Genomic DNA, 23,840 nt, shown 5'->3' with positions numbered 1-23,840 from the left:
ATCACAAAACACCTTTCACTTCAGTTTTCTATTTGATACACATTTGTTTTCATCTCCTACAGATCAATATGTGCATCATTTTTTCAGTACATTTTTTAACGTGACTGAGGAGGATTCTTACAAATATTATCATTAACCACATGAGTGTAATCTGTTGACCCAAAGTTCTGAAGAAACGTCAATGATGATTTCCAGTTTGATGACTAAGTTTCCCAGAACTTAAAAATGGAAGCTTATGAAAATGAAAGAAAGCAGGTTCCAGGAAAATCATCTCCCTTCCTCCTTCTCTTGGTCTCGCTCGCTCTCCAATTACATACTGTAATTAGTGTGTGTTAATTTTGCTGTACATGTGTTAAGACAAAGTCAGTAACAACAGTTACAGTATTTTTAGTCAACTGTGAATACAGGCATTTATATACATTTACAAGTGAATTTCACGCTTCAGAGACACAAGCCAGTCTGGCAAAAATAGACCTGTGTGTAAAAGATAGCAAAGTGACCTGGTGGACACACACATGCTAGAATGGCAGCAGATCACCTCTGGCAGCCACTGCCGGTTGTGGACTAGGGCTGTGCAATATGACGTTATATATCGTGTGACGAGAGAAAAATGTCCATTGTTTCATGTTTTGCTCTATCGTTTATATCATTGTGACGCAAATTACACTTTTTACGGCAATATTTTTCATCATTTGGAGTCTGTCCATCTTTTGCGCGGATCACATTGAAAAATTACTCTTCTTGGCTTTTTACTCACAAAGCTTTTATTGCACTTACAGTAACATAACGAGTTTAGTTGTTGTCAACTCTCCACCGCTGTCTGTCTCCTCTGCTGCACTGCACACGCAGAGGACTCAGCCCTGCAGCGGTGAGAAAGAGCAGAGAAGCAGCGCGACGGCGACTATAAATGATAGCAAAACGCAGTAGAGATTGTCTTTATTTGTGTTATTTAACCATATTTATATGCACTCTTTTAATTTCAGCTCAGTGTGAGAGAGCATCTGCAGAGTTTTGCTGTCATTTATGGTCGCGCTACTCTCCTCTGCTCTATAGCCCCTTAGCCCCTATTCAGACCATCAGGTGGTGAGGAGTACATCCGCAGTGTTGAGCAGAGGTGTGTGTGGGTGTGGGCGTGTTTGTGCTTTTGAACGTGACCACTGTGAAACAATCAGAAAAAAACGTTTTATTGATCTGATTCTCCGTCTCTTCATTCACTCTCTAGCTCACACGACCACAGCTGCTCTCTCTCTCTTTTTCTTGTCTTTTTTTAAAATGAGTTGGGAAGCTGACAGAAAAGTCTAACTTAACTTTTAATGTTATTAAACAAGGAGAAATGTCCTTCCCTCGTCCTAATAACATCTTTGTACTCACTCATGGCAGAGTTTACAGCTTTGATCTGTCTGATCTCCATCACGCCTCTGAATCTGAAACACCTGCATGCTACATAAAAGCACACAGGTAGGTGGCTTTATGCCAGCCGGGGGAGGAAGGGACCAACTTTTTATTCATTTGATTGTGCTATATCGGGATAGTTATCATTATCGGGATATGAAATGACCTGTATCGGGATATGAGATTTTGGTCATGTCGCCCAGCCCTATTGTGGACATTGCCAGTTGTGTGAGGGCGCAGCACGGTCAAGGGAAATAAATAAATTATTAAAGTAAATAAATTAAAAACATATTGATACATGTAGATTGCTTGTAAAGAGTTTTTAACCACAACTGTACAGCCGAGTTTTGTGTAATGTAACAACTGGAAGATGAAACAAGACATACCATGAAATACACTGAACAGAAATTTCAGTTTCTGTAAATCAATTCTTGAGAAGTTCGAACATTCCCATACAGAAACATAAAAAATAACAGACAGTCAGCATTATGATAGCTTCCCTGTTATGGATATTGCACAATATTTTACCTAGTGGTGTTGAAATTGACAAAACTTTCAAACGGCCAACCACAATGTCCTCTAAAATCTGTGCCAACCGCAATTTGTATCACATCTGCTTCTCTGTCTTTACATATGGTGTCACAGTCATAGTTGAAGATTTATACATTAAGAATAAAATCAGGTAAACTTTTAGATTTATAGATAGGTGACAGGTAGATTGATATGAGGAAAAACCGGCGGTTACCTTAGTGGCAACCAATAAGGTTCTTAATGAACAATGAAAAGATAAACTATTACTATCAGATATCTGTGATTCAATGTAGGTTTATGTGTTCATGTGTCATTTAAACTGTCACTTACGGCAGCACGATTCTAGCACTTCCAGTTTCCCATGCTGTCTGTTCATATGCAACGGCACATGTCCACACAGCAATGAGCACGTAATGTGTAATACGGTGAAACAGCCAAGTGTGCAAATATCTGCATTGGGGTTCCAGTAAAGGAAAAAAAAAAAAGAAGAAAAGAAAAGGTGGAGAGCAAAAAGTCATGCAACATGACCGGACAGGATGTGTCAATGCTATTTAGATAGCCTTCTTTCCACAGTCATTCACACAACTCTTATATCCTCTGTGAGAAATGCATGGATAACATCTGCTGTAAGACATCTCAGAAGAATGCTAACAATGTGGGTGACTTGCACAGCTTTTGTTCTCCTCATCCAAACATTACAGAGTTTGGCTTTTGATGGTAAAGTATTCCAACTTTTAATTAAGCTTTTTGTGTAGATTGTGTAGATGTGCATTATAACATATTTTTATGTGAAGCTTCTGAGTTACCCAAATTAATTCTTGTAGATAATATTAAGTTCAATATTGAGGTGTTTGCAGTTTTACTTTTGCATTTATATATTGCCAGCATGGGATTATTTTAAGAACATTGTTTTCTTATTAAATTCATATTATGATATACAATATCATAATATACTATCACATTAGACAAAAAAAACTCCAATAACTGCACAGACAGAGGATTTTTTGATTTTTTTCTGCATTCTGTCACAGTCAGAACTGTGTATTGATTTTTTTTTTTACCTTTCTTTACAGATAAACCATTTATACTTGCCAACAAGGCCACTGGTTTTTGTTTGGTTAAACCAAGGGGCTACTGCTATGATATGCAGTGGACAACTGGTGACCGACTTCTGGTTCCCCTGAAGAAGAAGTGCCTGGGAGTCCAAGGGAAAAGTGTGGGAAGTGAAATAAGTCTCTATGACTGTGACGAAAAAAGTGAATTCCAAAAGTGGGAATGCAAGAATGAAACAGTGCTCGCTCTCAAAGGCCAAGATCTTCACATCGAGCTCACTGCAGATAACACGGCAATTCTCACCAAAACAATAGGACCCAATAACCACCTCACAATTCAAGGTTCCTCCAGTGGTGCTTGCACAAGAACATACAGAGGTAAAGCATAAAAACACAATTGTTTAGCCACACTAATTCAAAATCATTCTCATAGAATTTAATATACAAAACTGAAATTAGGAAAATAATGGCTTTTAGAGATGATTTAGACCTATAGTTTGAAGGAAAATCAGTGCTGTGGAAAAAGATAAAACAGATTTATTTGAAGGATTCCATCCCACATTTGAACAATTTAGTATCATAAGTTGTGATGTGTCATGTTATTATAAAATGTACATTGCTACAGAACAGATATACAGTTATTAAACTTATCAACATATTCTATTCTTTTGTTCGTTTCTCCTTTTGCCAGAACTTTACACCATCGGAGGAAATGCAAATGGTCAACCCTGCATGTTTCCCTTCCAGTACAAAGATGTGTGGTACTCCAAGTGCACTGAGTTTGACTCCTCAGTAAAGCGTCCTTGGTGTGCGATTCAAACAAAATATGAAAATGAACTCTGGGGCTATTGCCCGACTAACTGTGAGTACTGCCTGGGAGAAATAGAGTTTTATTATACTGAAGTGACAGAAGGGCATATATACAACGCATGGTTGTTAAGTGTGCACTCATTTATAATTAAGAGAATAAGCTTTCAGGAGCTCTGAGCCTATAAGTACCCATAGGTAGGATATTATTTGATTTAGCACCTACCACCAGTTTGCAGTTAAGTCATTCTCTAACATTTAATGTAAACAAGGTGGCATGAATGTGCAACCTGAGGTAACATGGGGAAATTATTACATTTTAACATACATTTCCATATATTTGTATGTATATTTTACAGCCAGAGAACACTGGAATAAACACCCAACAACAGGTGCTTATTACCAGCTCAACACACAGGCAGCTCTGACTTGGCAGCAGGCTGAAGCCAGCTGCAAACAACAGGCTGCCTCCCTACTCAGCATCACTGATCCTCATGACCAGGCTTATGTCATTGGTAAGGTGCCACTACTGACTGTATTCAGAAATGAAGTATGTATTTGGGCACATGCAGTATCTATGTGTCACTTTATTTTGAGTTATTTGTCTTCTACAATTAACTTTTTCTATTATTGGATGTCATTCACAATGAAACTCATTAAAAAGATCCTTCTTATACATTCTTAAATGCCTTACTTGTACTGACAGATCTGATATGTGCATGTATACTGTTGTCCTCTCACAGTAATCATACATTTTGAGCCTCAACAACAACTAGTGGCATAAGGAAAGACGTGTTTATTTAGAGAAAGACTTATTATTGTCATTTTTGTTTCACACCTTTTTCTATCACACACATTTGCGCGCGCACACACACACAAACACTAACAGCACTACTAGGGACAGGGGGCAATAAGCTTTGGACCGGCCTGATCCTGGATCCAGAACATGGCTGGCAGTGGTCGAACAGGAGGCCCTACCGCTATCTCAAATGGGACTCAGGTAGGTTTTTTTCTCCACTTCAATAATGGAGAAGGAGAAAGTTGAGACTTTTTCTTACTTTTGCTTAACTCTGTACCAAACAAACGTGTAAATTTGTTATATGAGTTTTCTCTATAATCTCCTAAATTTGAATTAATACAATAAGTAATAAAGGCATTAAATTATGGAATAACCTGCCTAATGAATTTAGGCTAGCTAGTAGGTGGTATACTATCTTTCAAATTGATTTTTTTAAATTAATTGCCATAAACAACATTTAAGAAATGATTCCAAAATGTCTTTAATGTTTGTTTTTTCATGTTGAACTGTATGAATTCATTCATTCAAGGGTGATGTGGTTATGAACTTTGTAAAATCAATTTATAGATCCATAAGTGATGGATCTTTCAATTCTACTTTGTTGTGTTTTACATTGTTTTGACTACTAATTTTGCTATCAGTACTACAATACATAAGCATGCAGTAGTGCTGAATTTATAGTGAGGTTATTTAATAATATTATAATTGATTTTAGCACAGAAATGTTCTCTTATACCTTTCATGCACTGTAGTGTAACAGTAGTGTGAAAGCTACACAAGACTAACACAAGAGTAACTCTCTTGATTCAAAGGAATAGTTCAACATTTTGAGAAATAAGCTCATTAGATAGATGAGACGCTCAGTACCACTCTCCATGTCTGTCAGTTACATTTAAAGCTGCAGTCAATTAGCCTAGATTATCATACCGAGACTAGATGAGGAGGAAACAGCTACCCTGGTTCTCTCTGAAGGTAACAAAATCTGACTGCCAGCACATTTAAAGCTCACAAGTATAAAAAATGGCAATTTTGTATGGGGCATGCGTAAGACTGAGACAAATCTGAGAACTGACATGAGGCTGTTTGCAATACTTACATGTCAACTATAACTGTTTTAGGACACCCGCTTCCTGATCCCGGACACAACTGTGCAATTGCTGATCCTGCTGTACAGTACTCCTGGCAAAGTTCACATTGCAGCAAGAGGCTGGGGTACATTTGCTATAGTGAAGGGCCCCAGGGAACTCCTACAGAAGGTAAAGAGAAATATATCTTGCATTTTATTCTAATCTAGACATCCTCTGGTTTCTGTATAACTATATTATTTCTTAGTTTGACACATTCACTTTATATCAGTTACTCTGTCCTTATATGTCTTTGTTCTTTTCATAATCAGATGTTGAGACAGGATTTTGTTCAAGCCCTTGGATCCCCTACAATGGCTACTGCTTCCAACTTCAGCGAACTAAGAAAACATGGTCTGATGCTCAGAGAGAGTGCGTTAATGAAGGAGGGAACCTAGTCAGCATCCGCAATCTGGAGGACCAAAGCTTTGTCATCTCTCAACTTGGATACGGTGCGTGAAGACAATAAAAACAAATACAAGCTTACCTTTAAGAAAGAAATCCTCACAGCTAAGAATACCTTTATGAATATGACTGGATGTTACAATTCAGCTGGTGGCCTAAAAAATAGCTATTGCAGTGATTAGGAAGCATGAATAAACCAACTGATGCCAAACAGCTAATGCAAGCACAACTTCAGTGCTCAGCCTGAACTAGGAATGCTAATTTTAAGCAATTTCCTTAATTGATAGTTGGCTGCATTAACAATTAATAGTCAATTAATCATTAAAAATTTATGAAATACAGTGGTCATTTTTCCATAATAAAACTGTTTTAACCACTGACATGACTTATGTTCATCTGAAAATCACAGTACATTAAAAATTTACAGAACAGATTATGTAAGCACAAAGTTACTTGTATTATAAAATAAATAACACAAAATTGAAAAGCTCCCATACAACATCTGTTGCTATTCAACAACTGGCCTGACAAAATCCAAAGCTTTAAAGGCAAACAATGCTGTACAACTTCCAGGCTTCTTTAGAGGACATAATCATACAGACTTAATCAATAAGCTGTAGCAATCAACAGTAAATAACCTGTAACATTATCTAATAAACATAAAATAGGTTACGCCAATCTCCCCAAAATGGACTTCAGTCTTACTGGTTTTATATAAAATAATATGCATATCTAATCTACATGATCGGAGTGATGCGCGTTGTTTACTGTAACTAACATTAGTCCAGCTGCTGGAAACAGCTGCTGTGGAGTCACTTATACATCTCAACACCTTTGATTTTGTTGGAAGCGTGTAATTAGAGAACTGTTTGTCCTGAAGCGCCACAGCTCAGGCAATGCTATCTGCTGTCTGAAACTCAGCTCCTCGCTGCTTCTGTTGAGGATGCTAGTTTAGCATTAGCATGAGCCTCAGATAGCTGGCTAAACCAGCTGCCAGACAACAACTCTGTGAAATTTCCACTTCCAACTTTTTTTTTTCTTCCTTGGACAGCCAGGGAGGTGCATGTGTTTTAAAATTTGTTTGGCCCTTATGGGCAGTCAGCAAACACACCTGTAACTCCATCTCATTAAACAGTATGAGGCACCATCATGTGGCTCAATAGGGTACTACAGCAAATCTACAGTACATTTTCTGACAGTTACACTGCACGTACTTCATCTTCTGCATTATTAATCTATTAAATAATTAACAGAAATTAATTGATAATCAATTAATCATTGACATCCCTAGCCTGAACTAATGCTACACTCCATTCTACAACTGATGAAAAAATTACTAGGTGAGCATAGTAAATTGCGAGCCCCACAAGAAAGATGTCTGTTATTCACTAGTAACATATTAACTGATGGTCAAATAGTTGATGGAAAGTTCATTTTCTGCTGTTCATGTCTGCAGCACCCACAGATGAGCTCTGGATTGGACTGAATGACAGGAAGACAGAAGGGCTCTTTGACTGGAGTGACCACTCCACTGTCAGCTTCACCAGCTGGGAGTTTGGGGAGCCTGCCGTCTCTACTGATGTTGAAGACTGTGTTCTCATCAGGGGAGAGGTGAGAAGCAGCATGTGGGTTTGGAGCACATATGTTTATGTATGTGCACACCATACACTCTTTGAGGGAAGGTGTCATTAAATAATTCTCTTTAATTTGTCCAATGACAAAACACTAACCTGTAACTCAGGCAGCAAAAAAGTGTGCAGCTGCATGCATGTTTAATTGACAGTTTGGAAATTAAATATATTAAATTAAACATTTAAATTGTGCATTGTATATGTATCTACAGTATGATGTTAAATTTGTACAGCTTTAAGACTATGGAGTTTTTGTTTAATATCTGATATACAGTACAGGTACATTGATTGCAGTCCCTTCAGTTCACTCAAGTGTCCACATAAATAATCATTTTATGATACTTCTTTGTTGCAGAACGGGAACTGGGCTGATCGTTCCTGTGAAGAGAAACACGATTTCATTTGTATGAAGATGAGTGCTTCAAAACCCACTGGAGATGAAGTGGAGCAGAATGTGGGCTGCAAAACTGTATGTGAAGTTTACTCAATTAACCCAACTGTGCTTTTTAGCTGCTTTTAGCTCAGTATTTTGGTGATCCCCAGATAAATCTACAAAACTAAACCTGCCCAGTTCAAAAAAGACAAACATAATGATCAAGTTAGCTGGTTAACACAGTGGAGCACCCAGTGGCTGAAGAACCAGATATTTTTCTCAGCAGTTGTTTGGGACCAAAACAAACAACTAAAATGGGATTGAATGTTTTTCAGCCTGTTGTGGAGATCTCCCAAGTATAGGCATCGATTTGGGTATGGACGGTATGGACGTGTCCGTACTAATGTCAAGGCACAATTTAATTATCTCTTCCAATATTTTTTAACAACTTCAAACAATCTTGTTAGTTGTACTCCATATAAGATTAACTGGTAAGGTCTATGCAGAGTTGCAAGGTTTGTGTGAGCAAAATAGTGAGCTGTGTTAATCAATGGTAAAAGTCATATATGGGGATAGAAAACTGACCTGATGATCTGGCAACCCTCAGACTCGACTACACATTATCTGCTAGCTACAGCACTGGCAGCAGAATCTGTCAGAGGAAGGACCAATAGTTACGTTAAAGTTGTTGTTACTTATATTACAAACAATTCAAAAAGCACAGAATAAGTCTTTGCTTAATATACTGTATATCTAATAATATCTAGCAGATTCAAGCTTGTGTATGTACATGCATGTGAGCATGTGCGCAAACACACAAATGTGCACACATGGTGTCTGACAAAAAATGTCCTTACCATTGTTAAAACCAAATGTAATCGTGCTCCCAAGTCATCAAAAAATGGTAGGATTATAATATACCATTTCAAACAGCATTTTAGGCCAAGTTTAAAGCCCATAAAATATGTCAGTGTCACTGATGATATAAAGTAACCTTGTCAAATCCATGTAATACAATAATGACAAAATGTTTTTTATTCCCCTCCTCCTAAAAATTGATTAATTGCAGTAAAACTAATGATTAATGGTCTTTCTTCACTTTGCTTTCCAACAATCCAGGGGTGGAAAAGACATGGCTCCTACTGCTACTATGTAGGGACAGAGACAAAAACTTTTGATGAAGCCAAAGAATACTGCAAAACTTCAGACTCTTATTTAGCTGATGTTTCAATTGGGTAAGAATTTATATATATACTTTATTTATATATTATTTATTTAGTATTCTGAGCATGCTAGATGTAAGAAGACTACATTTCAGAGGTTCAAATGTACTATATTGGGATTTACAAAAAATGTACTTATATTAGTGTACAACATTTAGCAACACCAGAAATCCTATTATTCTACTTCTGTAAATATTTCCAGGGTGGATAATGCATTCCTTGTCAGCTTGGTGGGGTTGAGACCAGAGAAATATTTCTGGCTGGGGCTCTCAAACCAGAAAAACATTGATGAATTTGTGTGGACCAACACAAACAGTGTGAGATTTACTCACTGGAATGCTGAAATGCCAGGTATGCACATAAGTTTTAAATCCATCTGTAGTTGTGTAGATGTGTCAGAAAGTGGCTTCACAACTGATGATCTACTACTTCTCCCCTGCAAGGTCACGAACAGGGTTGTGTTGCCATGAACACTGGGATTTTTGCCGGACTCTGGGATGTATTACCCTGCACCAATAAGGAAAAATACATCTGCAAGCACCTGGCAGAGGGGGCAGTTTCAACCCCTGCACCACAACCTATTCCCCCTCAAGGGTGTGCAGTCGGGTGGACTCCAGTGCTGTCGAGAAACTATTGCTATAAGGTAAAGCTATATGAAAAAAAATCACCTCAGCTTTAGGGCCATCACACCTATACATTGTTGTTAGGTTGTTGATATAACTTTATGAACACAAAGGCATATCATAAGATAGAAATGTGTGCTCAGTTATATTATTACGTAAAATACTAAACACTGAAAATTACTTCAGTAGGCACACAGAGTGCAAAGACAAAACTGTGTTTGTCCCTTTAAATGATGCCTCAGATCTTGTTGTGAAATGACACTATCAAACCATGTTGAACCTCTTGACTTGTATTCAAGCACTTTTCAGAGTCAACATCAAGTAAGAGGACTTGGTATGAGGCCAGAGATTACTGCAGGGCCATTGGGGGAGACCTGCTCAGCATCCACAGCGCTGCTGAGTTACACATACAACCAGAGCGGTACAGTATAACCTGGGAAATTACAAACATTCTTTAAAAAGTGGTCACTGCAAAAGATGGGAAAAGTTCGAAACTGCCTAGTGGAGTACTGGGACAGCGCATCATCAGATAACTATAATGTTAGACAAAAGTCTGTTCTTTTAACATTTCACAAACAAGTTTCATACTTTCATCATTAATTTGAGTTTGTCCATTATATGTAGTGAAAAACAGGCAAATGTTTTCTCTTAAAACATGTACACAAATTGAATATTAAAACCTTAATTTGTGCATTATAGCTATAAAAGAGTCTGGATTGGACTTAGTGCCCCTGACCCAATCACCGGTTATGTATGGAGTGATGGATCCCCAGTAAGTTAACACTTTTCTACTACACTTGAGTGAATCAGTTTTAGTTTATGAGGCTCAATTAAACAGACAATAAAATTACAAATTATTCTGTTTTTTGATATTTGCTTTTTTTACAGCTACAATTCCAACACTGGGAGGAAGGAGAGCCAAACAATAAAAATAATGTGGAATCTTGTGTTGAAATGAAATTACATTGGTGGGATTTGAGTGGATCTTGGAATGATGTGCACTGTGAGACGTACCTTGAATGGCTTTGCCAGATCCGTGCAGGTAAAATTAGGAACTAACAGACATTGTTTTCTGTCTTGTTTGATAAAAGAAAAGCATGTCACACTTTTATGTAAGGTTGACTGAGTAAGTCTGGCTTTTCAACAATGTCCTCCTCACCATTATGAAGGTTTTAATACTCCCAGCCCACTACCACTTCAGGGCTCTATTCACTGTTGTTAGTATACTTAACCTCTGTCTATGTCCTTTCAGGAGTGACTCCGAACCCACCTCCAGACCCTGTCGTTCCCAGTGAGTAGTCCATTTCTCTATACAACCACATAGTAATCATTGGAAATAAGCTTTTAGCCCAAAGCTTATTATTTATGGCATTGTTTAAATTTGCTGCTAATATTTCTTGTTTCATCTCTATGGTTTGAATTCTCATTTAATGTTTAGTGCGGCACAATAGCTAAACATCTTTACATTAAAACAGCCATCAGACTTCATACAACAGGACTTAAAGACTACAGCCATGTTTGCAGCTGTGAGGCTGTACATACAGTAGAGGTGCTTTGAGCTAAATGCGAACGTCACCATGCTAACATGCTCACAATGACAATGCTAATATGCTGATGTTCAGAAAGTACAACATTTACTGTGTTCACCATATTAGTTTAGCATCATAGCATGCAACACTGGCTAATTACCACTGAACACAAAGTACAAATGAGGTTGATGGGAATATAATTACTTTTGCAGGTTGTCATAATCTTTAGTATTTGACAATTTAAAATGCTGATTAAAAGTCAAGAAGTCACCAAACTTATTACCATTCATGCTGAGGGGGACATGAATGTGTGTACCAAATTGCATGGCAATCCTCCAGCAGATGTTGAGATATTTAATTGAACAAGTGAGAACTTTGACTGTTGGAGGTGCTAGATGGAATGTCATGGGATCACCACAGTGAGAAGGTTTCATAACTTGGGAGCCATAATGTCACAAAGGCAGTCCATCCATTAGTTGTTGAGACATTTCATTCTGGATCCAAGTGGTGGGCTGACCAGCCACCACAAGATTGCCATCCATAAAGCTATGCCACTAGAATAGCTAAAGAGCAAATAAAACATTTGAACAAACACATGCACTCAAAAATTTTTCTAACATCATTTCAGAATATAATAGTACTTCAGATGGGTGGCTTGAATGGGAGGGGAATCAGTATTACTTTAACAGCAGGACGATGGCTATGGAAGAAGCTCGTTACTTCTGCCAACAGAGGCATGGTGACTTGGTATCTATCAACAGTGAAGCTGAGGCTGTCTTTTTATGGAAACAGGTGAGCAGTGATATTACTGACATTACTCATTAGCCATAGCATTTAGTTCACCACATACTAAAGTTCTGCTGGTTTTACCGTATGTCTCTGTCTGTGTGTATAGATATCCAGAGGTTATGAGTCTCACTGGATAGGCCTGAACGTAGAACTTGATGGAACATCTGAGTGAGTATGAATTCAATACAAATGAGGAAAAAAATCAAAGAAAAAATTATCAATATTATGTGACATATAGATGATGTAACCAGTTGAATGTGTTGTGCTGTGAGAGCTGTTGGAAAAATGTTTAAATAGTTACTGTTGCATAAACATAACCATTGTAAATTCTGGTTGTTCTATCAGCTGCACAGAAATTAGGCCACAATTTATCTTAATGTTTTCAAGTGAAATTCATTTTCAGCCTCACATCAAACACTTACATATTGTTACCAAAGTTCTGAATAATGGTTATGGCCATCACAATAGTTTGACCACCTGTGAAATGTAAGTCAAATATTCAGTATCCTCTCAGGCTTTGGTCTCCATCTTCTGACGGAAATATTTGGCTCTTAAGCTTTCTAAATGCTCCACTATGTCCACTCACTGGTTTATGCTAATGCTGGGCAGGTAGCTTACAGTGAGTTTATCAGAGCTTTTAAAATTAAAACAGCTGCCTGTTGCACCTGAGAGTAGAGTTTGACGGGTTGAAAACCAAAACAGTGATCCAAAATAGACTTAAGGGCTCTGGAGAGCTGAGGATTGCAAAGTTGATTGGTAATTCACAGTGGGTTTGTCACTATAAGCAACCTCTTTCACATCACACTTATTTACAAAAATAGTTGATAAAATAATTAGTGCAACTACAATTATGAAGCAGCTCAGTTTTTTCTTGGTGGATTCTAGGTTAACTTTACAGAACAAAATTTCTGTAAAAGATGTGCTATTGCGTTCCAAGTTTGTGGAGTGCAACAGAATGTGCTCTGTCATATTTTGGTATGTCACATTGACCTGTGCATCTTGTGAATACGATCTCTATAGGGTACTTTTCTGTTGCTTGAGGGTGGCAGTGTTATTGTTCACCTGGCACCTGCTGCTTGAATTCAAGAGTAGAGACCAGTTACAACATAAACAACAAGATGTAAATTGAAATAAGAGTGTGCTGTGAGTATGTCTTTTAAAATTTTAATGGATTTGCCTGTGTTTCAAAAAGGTGGATGGATGGTTCTCCAGTCGTGTTTCAAAGGTGGGATGAAAATCAACCTCGTTTTGTGAACAATGATGAGAATTGTGCTGTCATGACTACCTCCATGGGTGAGCAACTTAAAATAGATGCATCTTCACTGGCATGCTTGCATATGATGAATTTAACAAAAAAAATTAAAATGTACATTGTATTTGTTGAAATATGTATTTTAATGTATTTGGTCCACAGGGTTCTGGCATGATTATAATTGTGGGTTAGAGTACTCTTCCATTTGTAAACGTAGTGGCTCACCACCTGCCAACACCACTGTAGCGCCCACAGAGCCCCCTAAAGGTGGCTGTCCGCAAACCTGGAAAAAACTTGGCTCAAAGGTCAGACGTTACTTTTAATTTTTATAGTTGTTTGAAAGGATGGGAATACAGCTAATGTTGCACAGATTTAAATTCTCAGTGCCTGCAGTGAAATGGGCCTTTAATCTATTGACAATACTATCATTTAATTCAAACGTTTAATTTTTAAAAGATTTTGCTCTTTTGAGATATCACCTGAAGCTGTTCATTTTTCACCTTCAGTGTTACATCATCAATAGCCAGCAGGAGACATGGGATAAAGCGAGTGATAAATGCAAATTAATCGGAGGAAAATTGGCCTCAATTCTCTCAAGACATGAGCAAGGTTTGTTTTTGGTTTTTTTTTTTCCAGAAAAATATGATGATATTATTTCACAAACCATGTAAATGTTTGATGTGCGTTATAATAAAGTCACAAATATTTCATCCTTCAATCATCCATTTGTGTTCAATTTTCAGTGTTTTTGACCACTCAAATGGCTGAGGCACCAACTACAGACCTGTGGATTGGTTTGCATAATAAGGAAGGTAGTCAATATCACTGGACTGATGGGCGACCAATGCGATACACCAACTGGGGTTCCTCAGTAAGTTGACACTGTGATTTTTGTATCATAATGTTAAGTGCACAAGTTATGCGTTGCACTACTACAAACCTGCTCTTCTGTTGTGTGTGTGTGTGTGTTTTTAATGAAAATGTGACCCTTTGTTTCTCCATAGATTTCGCGCCACATGCCTATGCCGGTAATTGATAACAGTTTTTGTGTTTCATGTTTAAACTTTATACATGTGTATATTGTACCTGTGGTATAACTGTGTAAACCTAATAACCTAATTATTTTGATGATTATATGCATCTGTATTGTTTACAATACATTTTTGTTATACTGCTAAAAATTTCTGACATCCCTGTTTTCCATTGCAGATGCGTTATGACTCTTTTAGACTGCATCATTTTCATGATGAGGTAAAACATTTTTGATACTTTGATGTCCTTCATTTTTGTTCTCTGGAATTAGAATACGGCATACTTTGATAACAGTTTTTGGGTACCATGTTTAAACTCTATACATGTATATACTGTACTTGAGGTATAACTGTGTAAAATTCTAACCTAAACAACTGGGGTTATGACTCTATTACACGCAACCTTTGTTCAGTATTTTTGATGAGTTATATGTATATGTGTTGTTTATATTTTTTGCTGGTATATTCATAAAATGTCTGACATTCTTGATTTTTCATTGCAGTTGGATTACTATCATCGCAGACATCATTTTATGTTTAATACGGTAACACATTCTTGACACATGTTGAGTATCACTTTATTTGTCATGAGTCAGAGCAAAATTATGTCACTCTTTTGTGACAACCATACAACCATAATTATTCGTCATAAAACTATAACCACTGTAAGAACAGAAAAAATGAAATTATAGGAATGGAAATGTCAGTTCAGTCTCCACACTGTGGCAATGTAATGGTAATAAAATGAGTACATATATATCTATTACTCTATTACTGTACACCTAATGTTATGTTATGTTCATTCACTTATTCCTTCATGGAATAACATGGAAAACTGGCTTTTGTCAACAAATGGTGATTAATATGCATTAGTATTATGGCTACTCCCTTTTAGTCAATAGATAGGCCTAATTGGTGTCTATGTCAACTGATGACCATATTTTGCCAATTAGCATTTTTATGGGAGACACTGTCAGTTACCTCTGACTGCTGCAAAAGATTCACACCACTGGCATAAGAGCAGTAGATTTCAAAGGATGCTTCTTCATGATTGTATCTATCTGCAGAAAATGTATCATGACCCCTAAAAAATGACCCTGGATCTTCATAATACTATAAAATTGTCATAATTTGCACTTTATATGACTATTCTATCTATGCTACATCAGGAAAATTGTGCTGTGATGAGTGCCGAGTCTAAAACTGGTATTGGGAAATGGATATCAAAGTCCTGCAATGACACCAATGGATACATCTGTCTTCGATATGTTGGTGAGCCATTTCTCTGCCCTTTCTCTTACTGTAAATACATTTTCTATGGACTGAAATGATATAGCCTAAGTAGACAAGGACTGGCACAATGTTGTCCATTTGTATTTCCTTCATACAGGGATTGCAGAGGTAACCCTAATCCAGTATTGTCATAAACCAGTGCTGCTCCCTGATATTCCAATGTTTCTATATTTTTATACTCAAACTTGTACTTTTATCAGATATTCTGTATTTCCTCATTGACAAAATGTAAAAACATCAGCCAAGTGTCACCAATCTCATGCTTGACCAGTGTGCATCCTATAAGGTGTGTCCACTGCAGGAACTTTACCATCGTACCAAGAAACCTTTGAGGAACTCAGGAACTAAACCTGTGTTTTGAAAACCAGGGACCACAGACTAAACTTAATTTGTGCGGGATAGTTCAATATCTTTTATTCTGTAGCACTTCATGACATCTGTTATGGAAAGGTGCTATATAATTTTATTTACTTGCTTACTTACTTTCAGGAGCTAAAAAAAAATCTGGGGGTAGTACTTTATAAAGGTTCAGGACCTTTCGGGCTGAGGTTTGGAGGGCTAACACCACAGCTGCTTCAATTTGTGAACTGCTACATTCATAAAACAAGGAAATACTCTAGTATCAATATTAAGATGAGGGGTGGACATTTCTTGTAGATTGTTTTCTGTGATGAGAATACAAGGACAGGATACTCACTGCAATTGTTTGGCTATAGAAACTAGATCTATCACACACTCTGTGTTTGGGGATACATTGATTGACGTAAATATTTAATTTGGGCATAATTCTACCTTTACAAAGTTGTGATTTCAACAATAAAAATTGCACTGTATATAAATACACGGCCAATTAAAACACCACAGTTTTTGAATTGGGTGAATGAGTAATGTTATTCTTCTTAGGAAAATGGAAAATTATAATAACTATTAAGCATTCATATAACAAAGCCCCTGACCTTAACATAAGTGGCAAAAATAAATATGTTTCTAATCTGATTTCTCATCCTAAACAGATTCAACTTTGCCAGACTCCCCTGAACCAACATCTTATAACAACTATGTCAAAATACTTAATGACTCCATCAAGGTTGTTACTCAACAAATGACCTGGGGCGAAGCCAAGAAGCACTGTGAAGGTGATGATGCCAAACTGGCTAGCCTGCGTAATGAGTGGACCCAGACCTATGTTGAGCTGATGGCTTTGAATCTCAAAGCTCCTCTGTGGATCGGACTGAACAAAAAGGAGGTAACAGGACTGAGAGCCTCTCAAACAGCACACAGCAAAATAGAGTAACATCACTAACCTCTGTGTGTAATTTAAAACGTGATCACATTTTTCTACTTGAGCCCCGCCCACTTGAAATCAGTGATTTGGCAGAAAATGATTATGTATGAACCTATCATTCATAGTAAGAAGCTGACTGACTGTTTTCAGGGCCTTTAAAAATTGTATTCTGCAATTCTTGAAACAGTCCATTTACAGTACATTATTGATGGCTTTTATGGAGCTAAATATTTCTATAATTCTATCAATGAAATGTAGCATAATATCCTTATAGACAAGCATTGACGTACTTGATGTAAATAGATTGATTAGATCCACAAGAGCCAAATAAAACAAAAGAAAACATTTTATAGACTTTTCAACAATGTTGAATCCAGTTTGATCAATCTGTCCTTTCAGACCGGCGGGTATTTCAGATATATTGATGGCTGGCCCATGAGCTTATTCAATTGGGGTAGAAGGGAACCAAGCAGAGACCGACCTTGTGTGTACCTGGATGTGGATGGAAAATGGAAGACCGCTGAGTGCAATCAGAACATGACCAGTGTTTGTATGAAATCTACAGGTAGGGCTAATGTAAACTTTAATAAATGAATATGCGATTTACCTTAAATGCCAGCATGTCACAATGCATCCGGCCTTTATCTGTTTGGAACACTGTTTTAATATTAATGACTGAATGTTAATTACTGTTCGTTACTGTGAGTGTTGATTGTAGGATGTTACCATTGTGTTTTGTTTAGATGCGACATAGTTTTCTTTTTCTCCAGTATTGTCAAATACAAATGTAGGTACTCAGTGCATTGTATTTGAGAGCATATAATTAGCTGATCCCAGTGTCATCACTGTCTCTCTCATTCACAGATGTGCCACCGACAGAGTCAAGCGAATTTCCAGGATTTTGCCCTGAAGACCCAGAGATATCCAGATACGCAATGCAGAGAAATAACTGGGTGCCATTTAATCACTACTGTTATCTCTTTATGACAGAAAGAATTGAGTGGCCAGATGCATCTGCTAACTGTGTAAGACATGGTAAGGATTTTCTGTGGATGGTCTAACACATATTCTGAACCATTCAGCTGTGTGTAGCTTTATTTAAGTACCTACTGTTTTTTGTTGTTTGTTTTGTGAAGGTGGAACTCTTGCCAGCATCGAAGAGCCCAAGGAACAAGAATTCATTAAAAGCTATCTGAAAACATTTGAAGATAGCCACACTTCTTTCTGGATTGGCTTGTATAAAACTCACAGAGGTATAGTTACATTCAAAGCTCATCCATGACAACATTAAGCTAAAGGAAATTATCATTTGAACAAAAATGACAATGAACATAGTTGAGAATTCAGCAGCTACAGTAAGATATTTTTCTCAGTTGGAGACCCAAACACAGCCACAAAAAGTGAATATTGGACTTACACTAATCAGGTGGCCAGACTGACAACTACAAATGCTAATGGGGTAAATGACAATCGTCACCAACGTGATTACACATACACAGCATTTACGAAAAAAAATGCTGCAAAGTGATAAAACACAACTAAATACTAATTAGTGCACTGCAAAAACAGAAAACACCACATACAAAAAGGTCAAACAAATACAGACCACGCTGCAAATATTTAAAAAAAAAAAAAAAAAAAAACACACCCAAATACAGAAACACTGCAAGTCACACAGAACACAACAGAAAGTTGAAGTTTCCTAGTTTCCACTAAATATGGTGGCCATGTTCATCACTTCTTAAGTGTTACCTGGAAACCTCTGTTGTCCTGTATTTCATTTATGTTGTGTTCTGTGCAATTTGCAGCGTTTCTTGGTTGTGTTTGTTTGGTTTTTTTTGTACATTGTTTTTGCAGTGTTTCTGTATTTGGTTGTGTTTTCTGTATTGGCAGCATTTTTGTGAGGAATTTTATCTACTTTTGTTTTATCTATTTGCATGTATCTTCTTAAACTGCATTGCATTGAACTCAGGGCCACTGTACAGATTTCAGAGTTGTGTTTGCAGCTTGTTCTTTTGCCCTAAGTGGCCAAAAATCGAGAGATAAAAGAGTTTAAGGGTTATATTTTACAAAATGCAAACAGTTTTTCAATTACATCTTTTCAATTATTCCTTTCTATACATTATTTTTATTTTTCACAATACAAATAATGTAAGATGTTTGGTTGTAGATTATACAAGGACAATGTGGCAACTTTTTGTTTCCTTCAACAGTAAAAGAAGGTTCAAATCATCAAAACTCTTTTATCTAGTACAAAAAGAAACTGCAGAGGAAGAAATACAATACTGAATTTTATTTGTCCCCAGGCAGGTGGTTATGGTTGGATAAAACGGTAATGGACTACACCAACTGGGAACAAGGCGAACCTAATGATAACAATTATGCAGCGATTAAAACTGCAGATGGGACATGGCGTACAGGTAACCGGTGGTATGACAGAGCGTATATCTGCAAAACAGCCAAAGGTGAGACCATCATATTTAAACATACTGAATTGCAGTAGCCTAATGGTTTTACAATAACAGGAATGTGTGGCCCATACAGAAACTCACAAATTAATCAAAATATATTTACAAATTGATTTTGAGATATTTAGAGAATTAAATGATACAAAATACTGAAATGTATGTATACTGAAATGAAAAGTTAATTTGATCATGTATGTTTCCTCACTAGTATTACGACAAAAGCCATCACCAACACCTCGTAAGTAGCATCTCTTCATCTTTTCTATCTGACTCATAATTATAATTAATTTCTTTTGGCTGACCTTCATCTATGTATTGAATCTGTGCAGCAAATGTTGGAGAATCTCTTGCCCATGGCCACAAAGCTTTGGTGGTTGTGCTGGTCATGATTGGGATTGCCACAGTGGCAGTCGTTGCCATCTTCCTCTTCAAGAAGTCTGGCCACCGCTTACCTATCCCTGAACGCTTGACTACCTTTGACAACCCACTCTTCTTCAACAATGAGCGGGCCGAGCCTAATCTGGTGGCTGAAAAGAAACTGGTAGTGAATGCAGAGGAGGAGAACCCTGGGTCTGTCAAAACTGTGTGACGTAATTATCAGCAGAATCTGCTAGGCCATACAATATATTTTTGGCAGTGTGTTGCTCGCATTCTCAATTGCATGACCAATAATTTTGTTGAACAAAACAATTCAAGCTGTAAGATATCTTATTTTACATTCAACAAATATCTATCCTTTTGTAATTGTTTGAAAATATGTTTAACTGTATATTTTTTATATGACTTTACTGATTGATTGATTGAATGTACCGGGGAGGATTTTAATTCATACCTTATTTTACTTTAAACTACTATGCCTGCAGGGATTGTGCTGTGTATTCTTGAATTTGCAACAGATTGTTCACTTTGTAAAACTGAAAGTTGAAATATCTAATTAACTTTGCTTAGCTTTATAAGGGGATGCGGATAAATAGATGCTAATCGATGAATGTCTTTTTTTATCAGCATTCTGTAGAGTCTTTACACTCTTTTGTATCTTTTACATTTATCTGATGGCTATGACTACTGCTTATTCTGCAACATTTTTACATACAAAATAAACAGTGGATATTGATCAACCATTGCAGTCAAAATACAGTTTAACTTGTTCAAATGATCACTGAGAAGTGAAGGACTGATTTTGAAAAGGGGCAAGCAATGTGTACCGAGAACCAAAGATATTACCTGGAAAGACAGGATGAGGCCATCACTATTAGAGAGAGATCTACCTGGAGGCAGCGTTTATGTGTAGTCACGGTTAATCAACCACACTGAATCCGAGACAGTCTCACAGAGACCCCCCACGTTTTTTTACGCTCTGAGTCTGTTTCTGTCGCGTTTAGTGAAGCGTAATCTTAGCAAGCAGCTGGGTTAAACCCTCAAATGTCCTACTGCATATGTGTTTTCAACTTATTAACCATATCAATTAATCAATAAATACAAACACCGTCGATTTCTTCCCATGGAGTCGACATGCAAACTATTTTGGTTCATTTCTGCTGTCAGTCAGCCTGGTGAAGACAGTTTGTCCAGCCGCTGTCCTCTCAGCTCCCCAGGAGCTGCAGCTGACAGATGGCTGCCGCAGAGAGGCGGAGAGTGTGGATGGACTGTTGTGCTCACGAGACAAATTATTTTTTTCCACTCATGATAATGTGTGAGAGAAATAGAAGTGCTACAGCTGACGCTTCGCTCTGGATTCCGCGATACTTCTCTTTTGGTTGTTGACTTGGCCATAAATTTGTGGGGTGGAGCTTCTGAAGGAGTTTAGTTCAAATATCAACAATCTTTCTCCAGAATGACTGACTTTACCTTTAAGAGCTGTAAATGCTGTTAAACATATTTTAAAGACTAGCATGAACTGCAGATTTATTCACATATGACATATAATTGACATTTTGCATTAGCAGTTAACCGTTTTCCTTTTTATGTTTATAACAGATTCAGTGGTGGCCTCAGGTGCCAGACTGGGGCAGCTGTTCTTTCAGTCAGTTGAATTAACTAAGTTAACTAAGCTGTAGTGTGGTTCAAAAATCAAGTCAGACAGTTTATTTATAGAGAACTAAGATATAATGTATGACAATCATTTTACCAGCAAAGTTAACAGCACATTCGGACTGTTCCATTGTGGTGTAAATCAATTAGTAAACCTTTATACAACCAATTTATGAATAAAAAATACATAATGCCCATATCATAGATACATAAATTACACAGATTTTTTATGTATTTCCTTAGCATATAAGATATAATAGGCTATATGGAGGTACAAATCAGTATTGAACACTGATAAAACCGAACACTAAAACGCACACAAACACATACATCTAAAAATGTACCAAAAAGCATCAATGCATGTATCAAATACATGACTTACACCCAATCTAAATGGATGGCACACCATAGATAGCCTACAAATATAGCAGTGGTGGAAGTACTCAGATCCTTTACTTAGCCTAAGTAAAAGTATCAATACAGCGATGTAAAATACCCCATTACAAGTAAAAGTCCTGTATGAAGTAAAAGCAGCTAAATGTACTTACACTATTAAAGTTAAAGTACTTGTTTCGTCCCTCTGACTGATATATTATTATATGACATCATTAGATTATTAATACTGAAGAATCAGTGTTAGAGCAGCATGTTACTGTTGTAGCTGCTGGAGGTGGAGCTAGCTTGAACTTCTTTATATACAGTTAGCTAGTTTAGTCCATTGGTTCCCAATCTAGGGGTCAGGCCCCTCCAAAGGGTCACCAGATAAATCTGAGGGGTTGTGAGATGATTAATGGGAGAGGAGAGAAGAAAAGACAAAGTTCTGATACACAAATCTGTTTTTGGACTTTTCTCTAATCTTTGATTTTTGGTGAAATATTGGATCATTTGAACATTTATTGAATTTTAGAGGGAAAAATCACTATTTGGTGGAGCTGTTAACAACTCATAGACATCTGAAATGTGACCCCTACTACACACGCCAAGAAGCCAAAAAGGTTGGAAACCACTGGTTTAACAATGTGTTGTATTTTAAAAGCTTGTTATATTATCCATTGTGTCAAATCTTAATCTGGAAAGTAACTAAAGCTGTTAAATAAAGGTAGTGGAGAGAAAGTATAAAGTAGCATCAAATGGAAGTACTCAAGTTCAAGTACCTCAAAATTGTACTTAAGTCCAGTACTTGAGTAAACGTAGGCTACTTAGTTACTTCCCATCACTGGCACGCAGTATTTAAGTTACACTCCTGGTCATTACTCATACAGTACAACTTAAAACAAAAGAAGAATGAAGAAACTCTCACAAGCAACTAAGTTAACAGACTTTCTGCACAGGTTCATTTACAGACAACACACCATGAACAAGACTGAACCAATTGGGTCTAGATTACTTTGGGAAGCTTGCTATGACAGAGCTGCTTCAGTGTCCAGGCAACAAAACATAACCTCCATAAAATTAACAAGAACACAGCTGATAGTTAGATACACACACACACACAGCCTAGGAGAGACATTTATCAGGAAATCAGGAAGAAACCAGCGAGCAAAGAAGCACAGATATAAACTAGTGACAGACAAGAGGGTGTAACTGACTCACGTTATTTGACGTCAAAGTCCATTCTCCTTTCTTTCAAGGAGATGAAGTATCCATGTCATACAATATCCCAATGCTTGTTGCTGGGTCGTTTTGTTTGTTGTCAAAAATCCCCATCTTCTCTCTCCATCGCTGCTAGCTAGCCAACTAGCCTTACAAAAATAGTTAGCTGATATAATTAATACTTGAAAACAAGAAGCCAGCAAACGGATAACTCTCTTGTTTCGTTTAAATGGTGTTTAAGGTAGTTTTTGTCGACGGAGTATGACTAGCTTCACAACTCCCCTAACTGTGTTTATCTTCTAGACACCTGTCCATTCACTTTTACCAAGTCGCACGGTAGTTTCTGAGTTTCTCACCTAATGCGAACTTCACCTGCTTCCCTGTGCTACACTTCGGGAAGGCTGCAATACCATCTTTGACCACAGAGACTAGCTGTTACGACACAGGGGGCGCTGTTTTACACATTAGAGGAAATTCACTGAAAATGGGGAAGACATTATAATATAAAAAAAATATATATAACATTTTGTAATTCAAATGATATTGAGAGCTATTTTAGAAAAAGAGAGAGTCCTGATTTGAGAAAAATCTTGAGAAAAAACACCACTG

The 23,840-nt window shown here is 37.2% G+C and overlaps 1 protein-coding gene and 1 long non-coding RNA gene across 2 annotated transcripts; one reads left to right on the top strand and one right to left on the bottom strand.

Annotated features, from left to right (window-relative positions):
* The first annotated feature begins 2,237 nt into the window (after positions 1 to 2,237).
* On the top strand, positions 2,238 to 20,726 carry LOC137194405 (macrophage mannose receptor 1-like). Its single transcript, XM_067606280.1, has 33 exons — positions 2,238 to 2,640; positions 2,997 to 3,353; positions 3,667 to 3,837; positions 4,142 to 4,297; positions 4,672 to 4,782; positions 5,700 to 5,837; positions 5,978 to 6,157; positions 7,567 to 7,721; positions 8,097 to 8,210; positions 9,234 to 9,349; positions 9,540 to 9,688; positions 9,781 to 9,980; positions 10,260 to 10,381; positions 10,660 to 10,732; positions 10,849 to 11,002; positions 11,213 to 11,251; positions 12,118 to 12,281; positions 12,385 to 12,446; positions 13,471 to 13,571; positions 13,693 to 13,835; positions 14,037 to 14,139; positions 14,274 to 14,401; positions 14,535 to 14,558; positions 14,740 to 14,781; positions 15,065 to 15,106; positions 15,731 to 15,833; positions 16,868 to 17,100; positions 17,539 to 17,704; positions 18,004 to 18,174; positions 18,276 to 18,392; positions 19,446 to 19,604; positions 19,816 to 19,845; positions 19,937 to 20,726. Exons 1-33 carry the CDS (start codon positions 2,460 to 2,462, stop codon positions 20,194 to 20,196), a joined length of 4,464 nt encoding a protein of 1,487 aa, XP_067462381.1. The 5' UTR covers positions 2,238 to 2,459; the 3' UTR covers positions 20,197 to 20,726.
* LOC137194406 (uncharacterized) lies at positions 7,798 to 23,621 on the bottom strand. Its single transcript, XR_010930962.1, has 3 exons — positions 23,232 to 23,621; positions 8,700 to 8,766; positions 7,798 to 8,119 (listed from the first exon to the last, which is right to left on the bottom strand). It is a non-coding gene; the product is annotated as an uncharacterized lncRNA (long non-coding RNA).
* Positions 23,622 to 23,840: the final 219 nt, after the last annotated feature.

This window comes from Thunnus thynnus, chromosome 12 (assembly GCF_963924715.1).
Source record: "Thunnus thynnus chromosome 12, fThuThy2.1, whole genome shotgun sequence".
NCBI lineage: Eukaryota > Metazoa > Chordata > Actinopteri > Scombriformes > Scombridae > Thunnus > Thunnus thynnus.
This window is presented reverse-complemented; position numbering and strand designations above follow the sequence as displayed.

Bases quoted from the DNA above. Each gene is read 5' to 3' on its own strand.
- LOC137194405 (XM_067606280.1), top strand. From the start codon at position 2,460: ATGTGTCAATGCTATTTAGATAGCCTTCTTTCCACAGTCATTCACACA. The intron at 7,722-8,096 runs GTGAGAAGCAGC...TCTTTGTTGCAG, and splicing joins GTGTTCTCATCAGGGGAGAG to AACGGGAACTGGGCTGATCG. The intron at 19,846-19,936 runs GTAAGTAGCATC...GAATCTGTGCAG, and splicing joins AAAGCCATCACCAACACCTC to CAAATGTTGGAGAATCTCTT.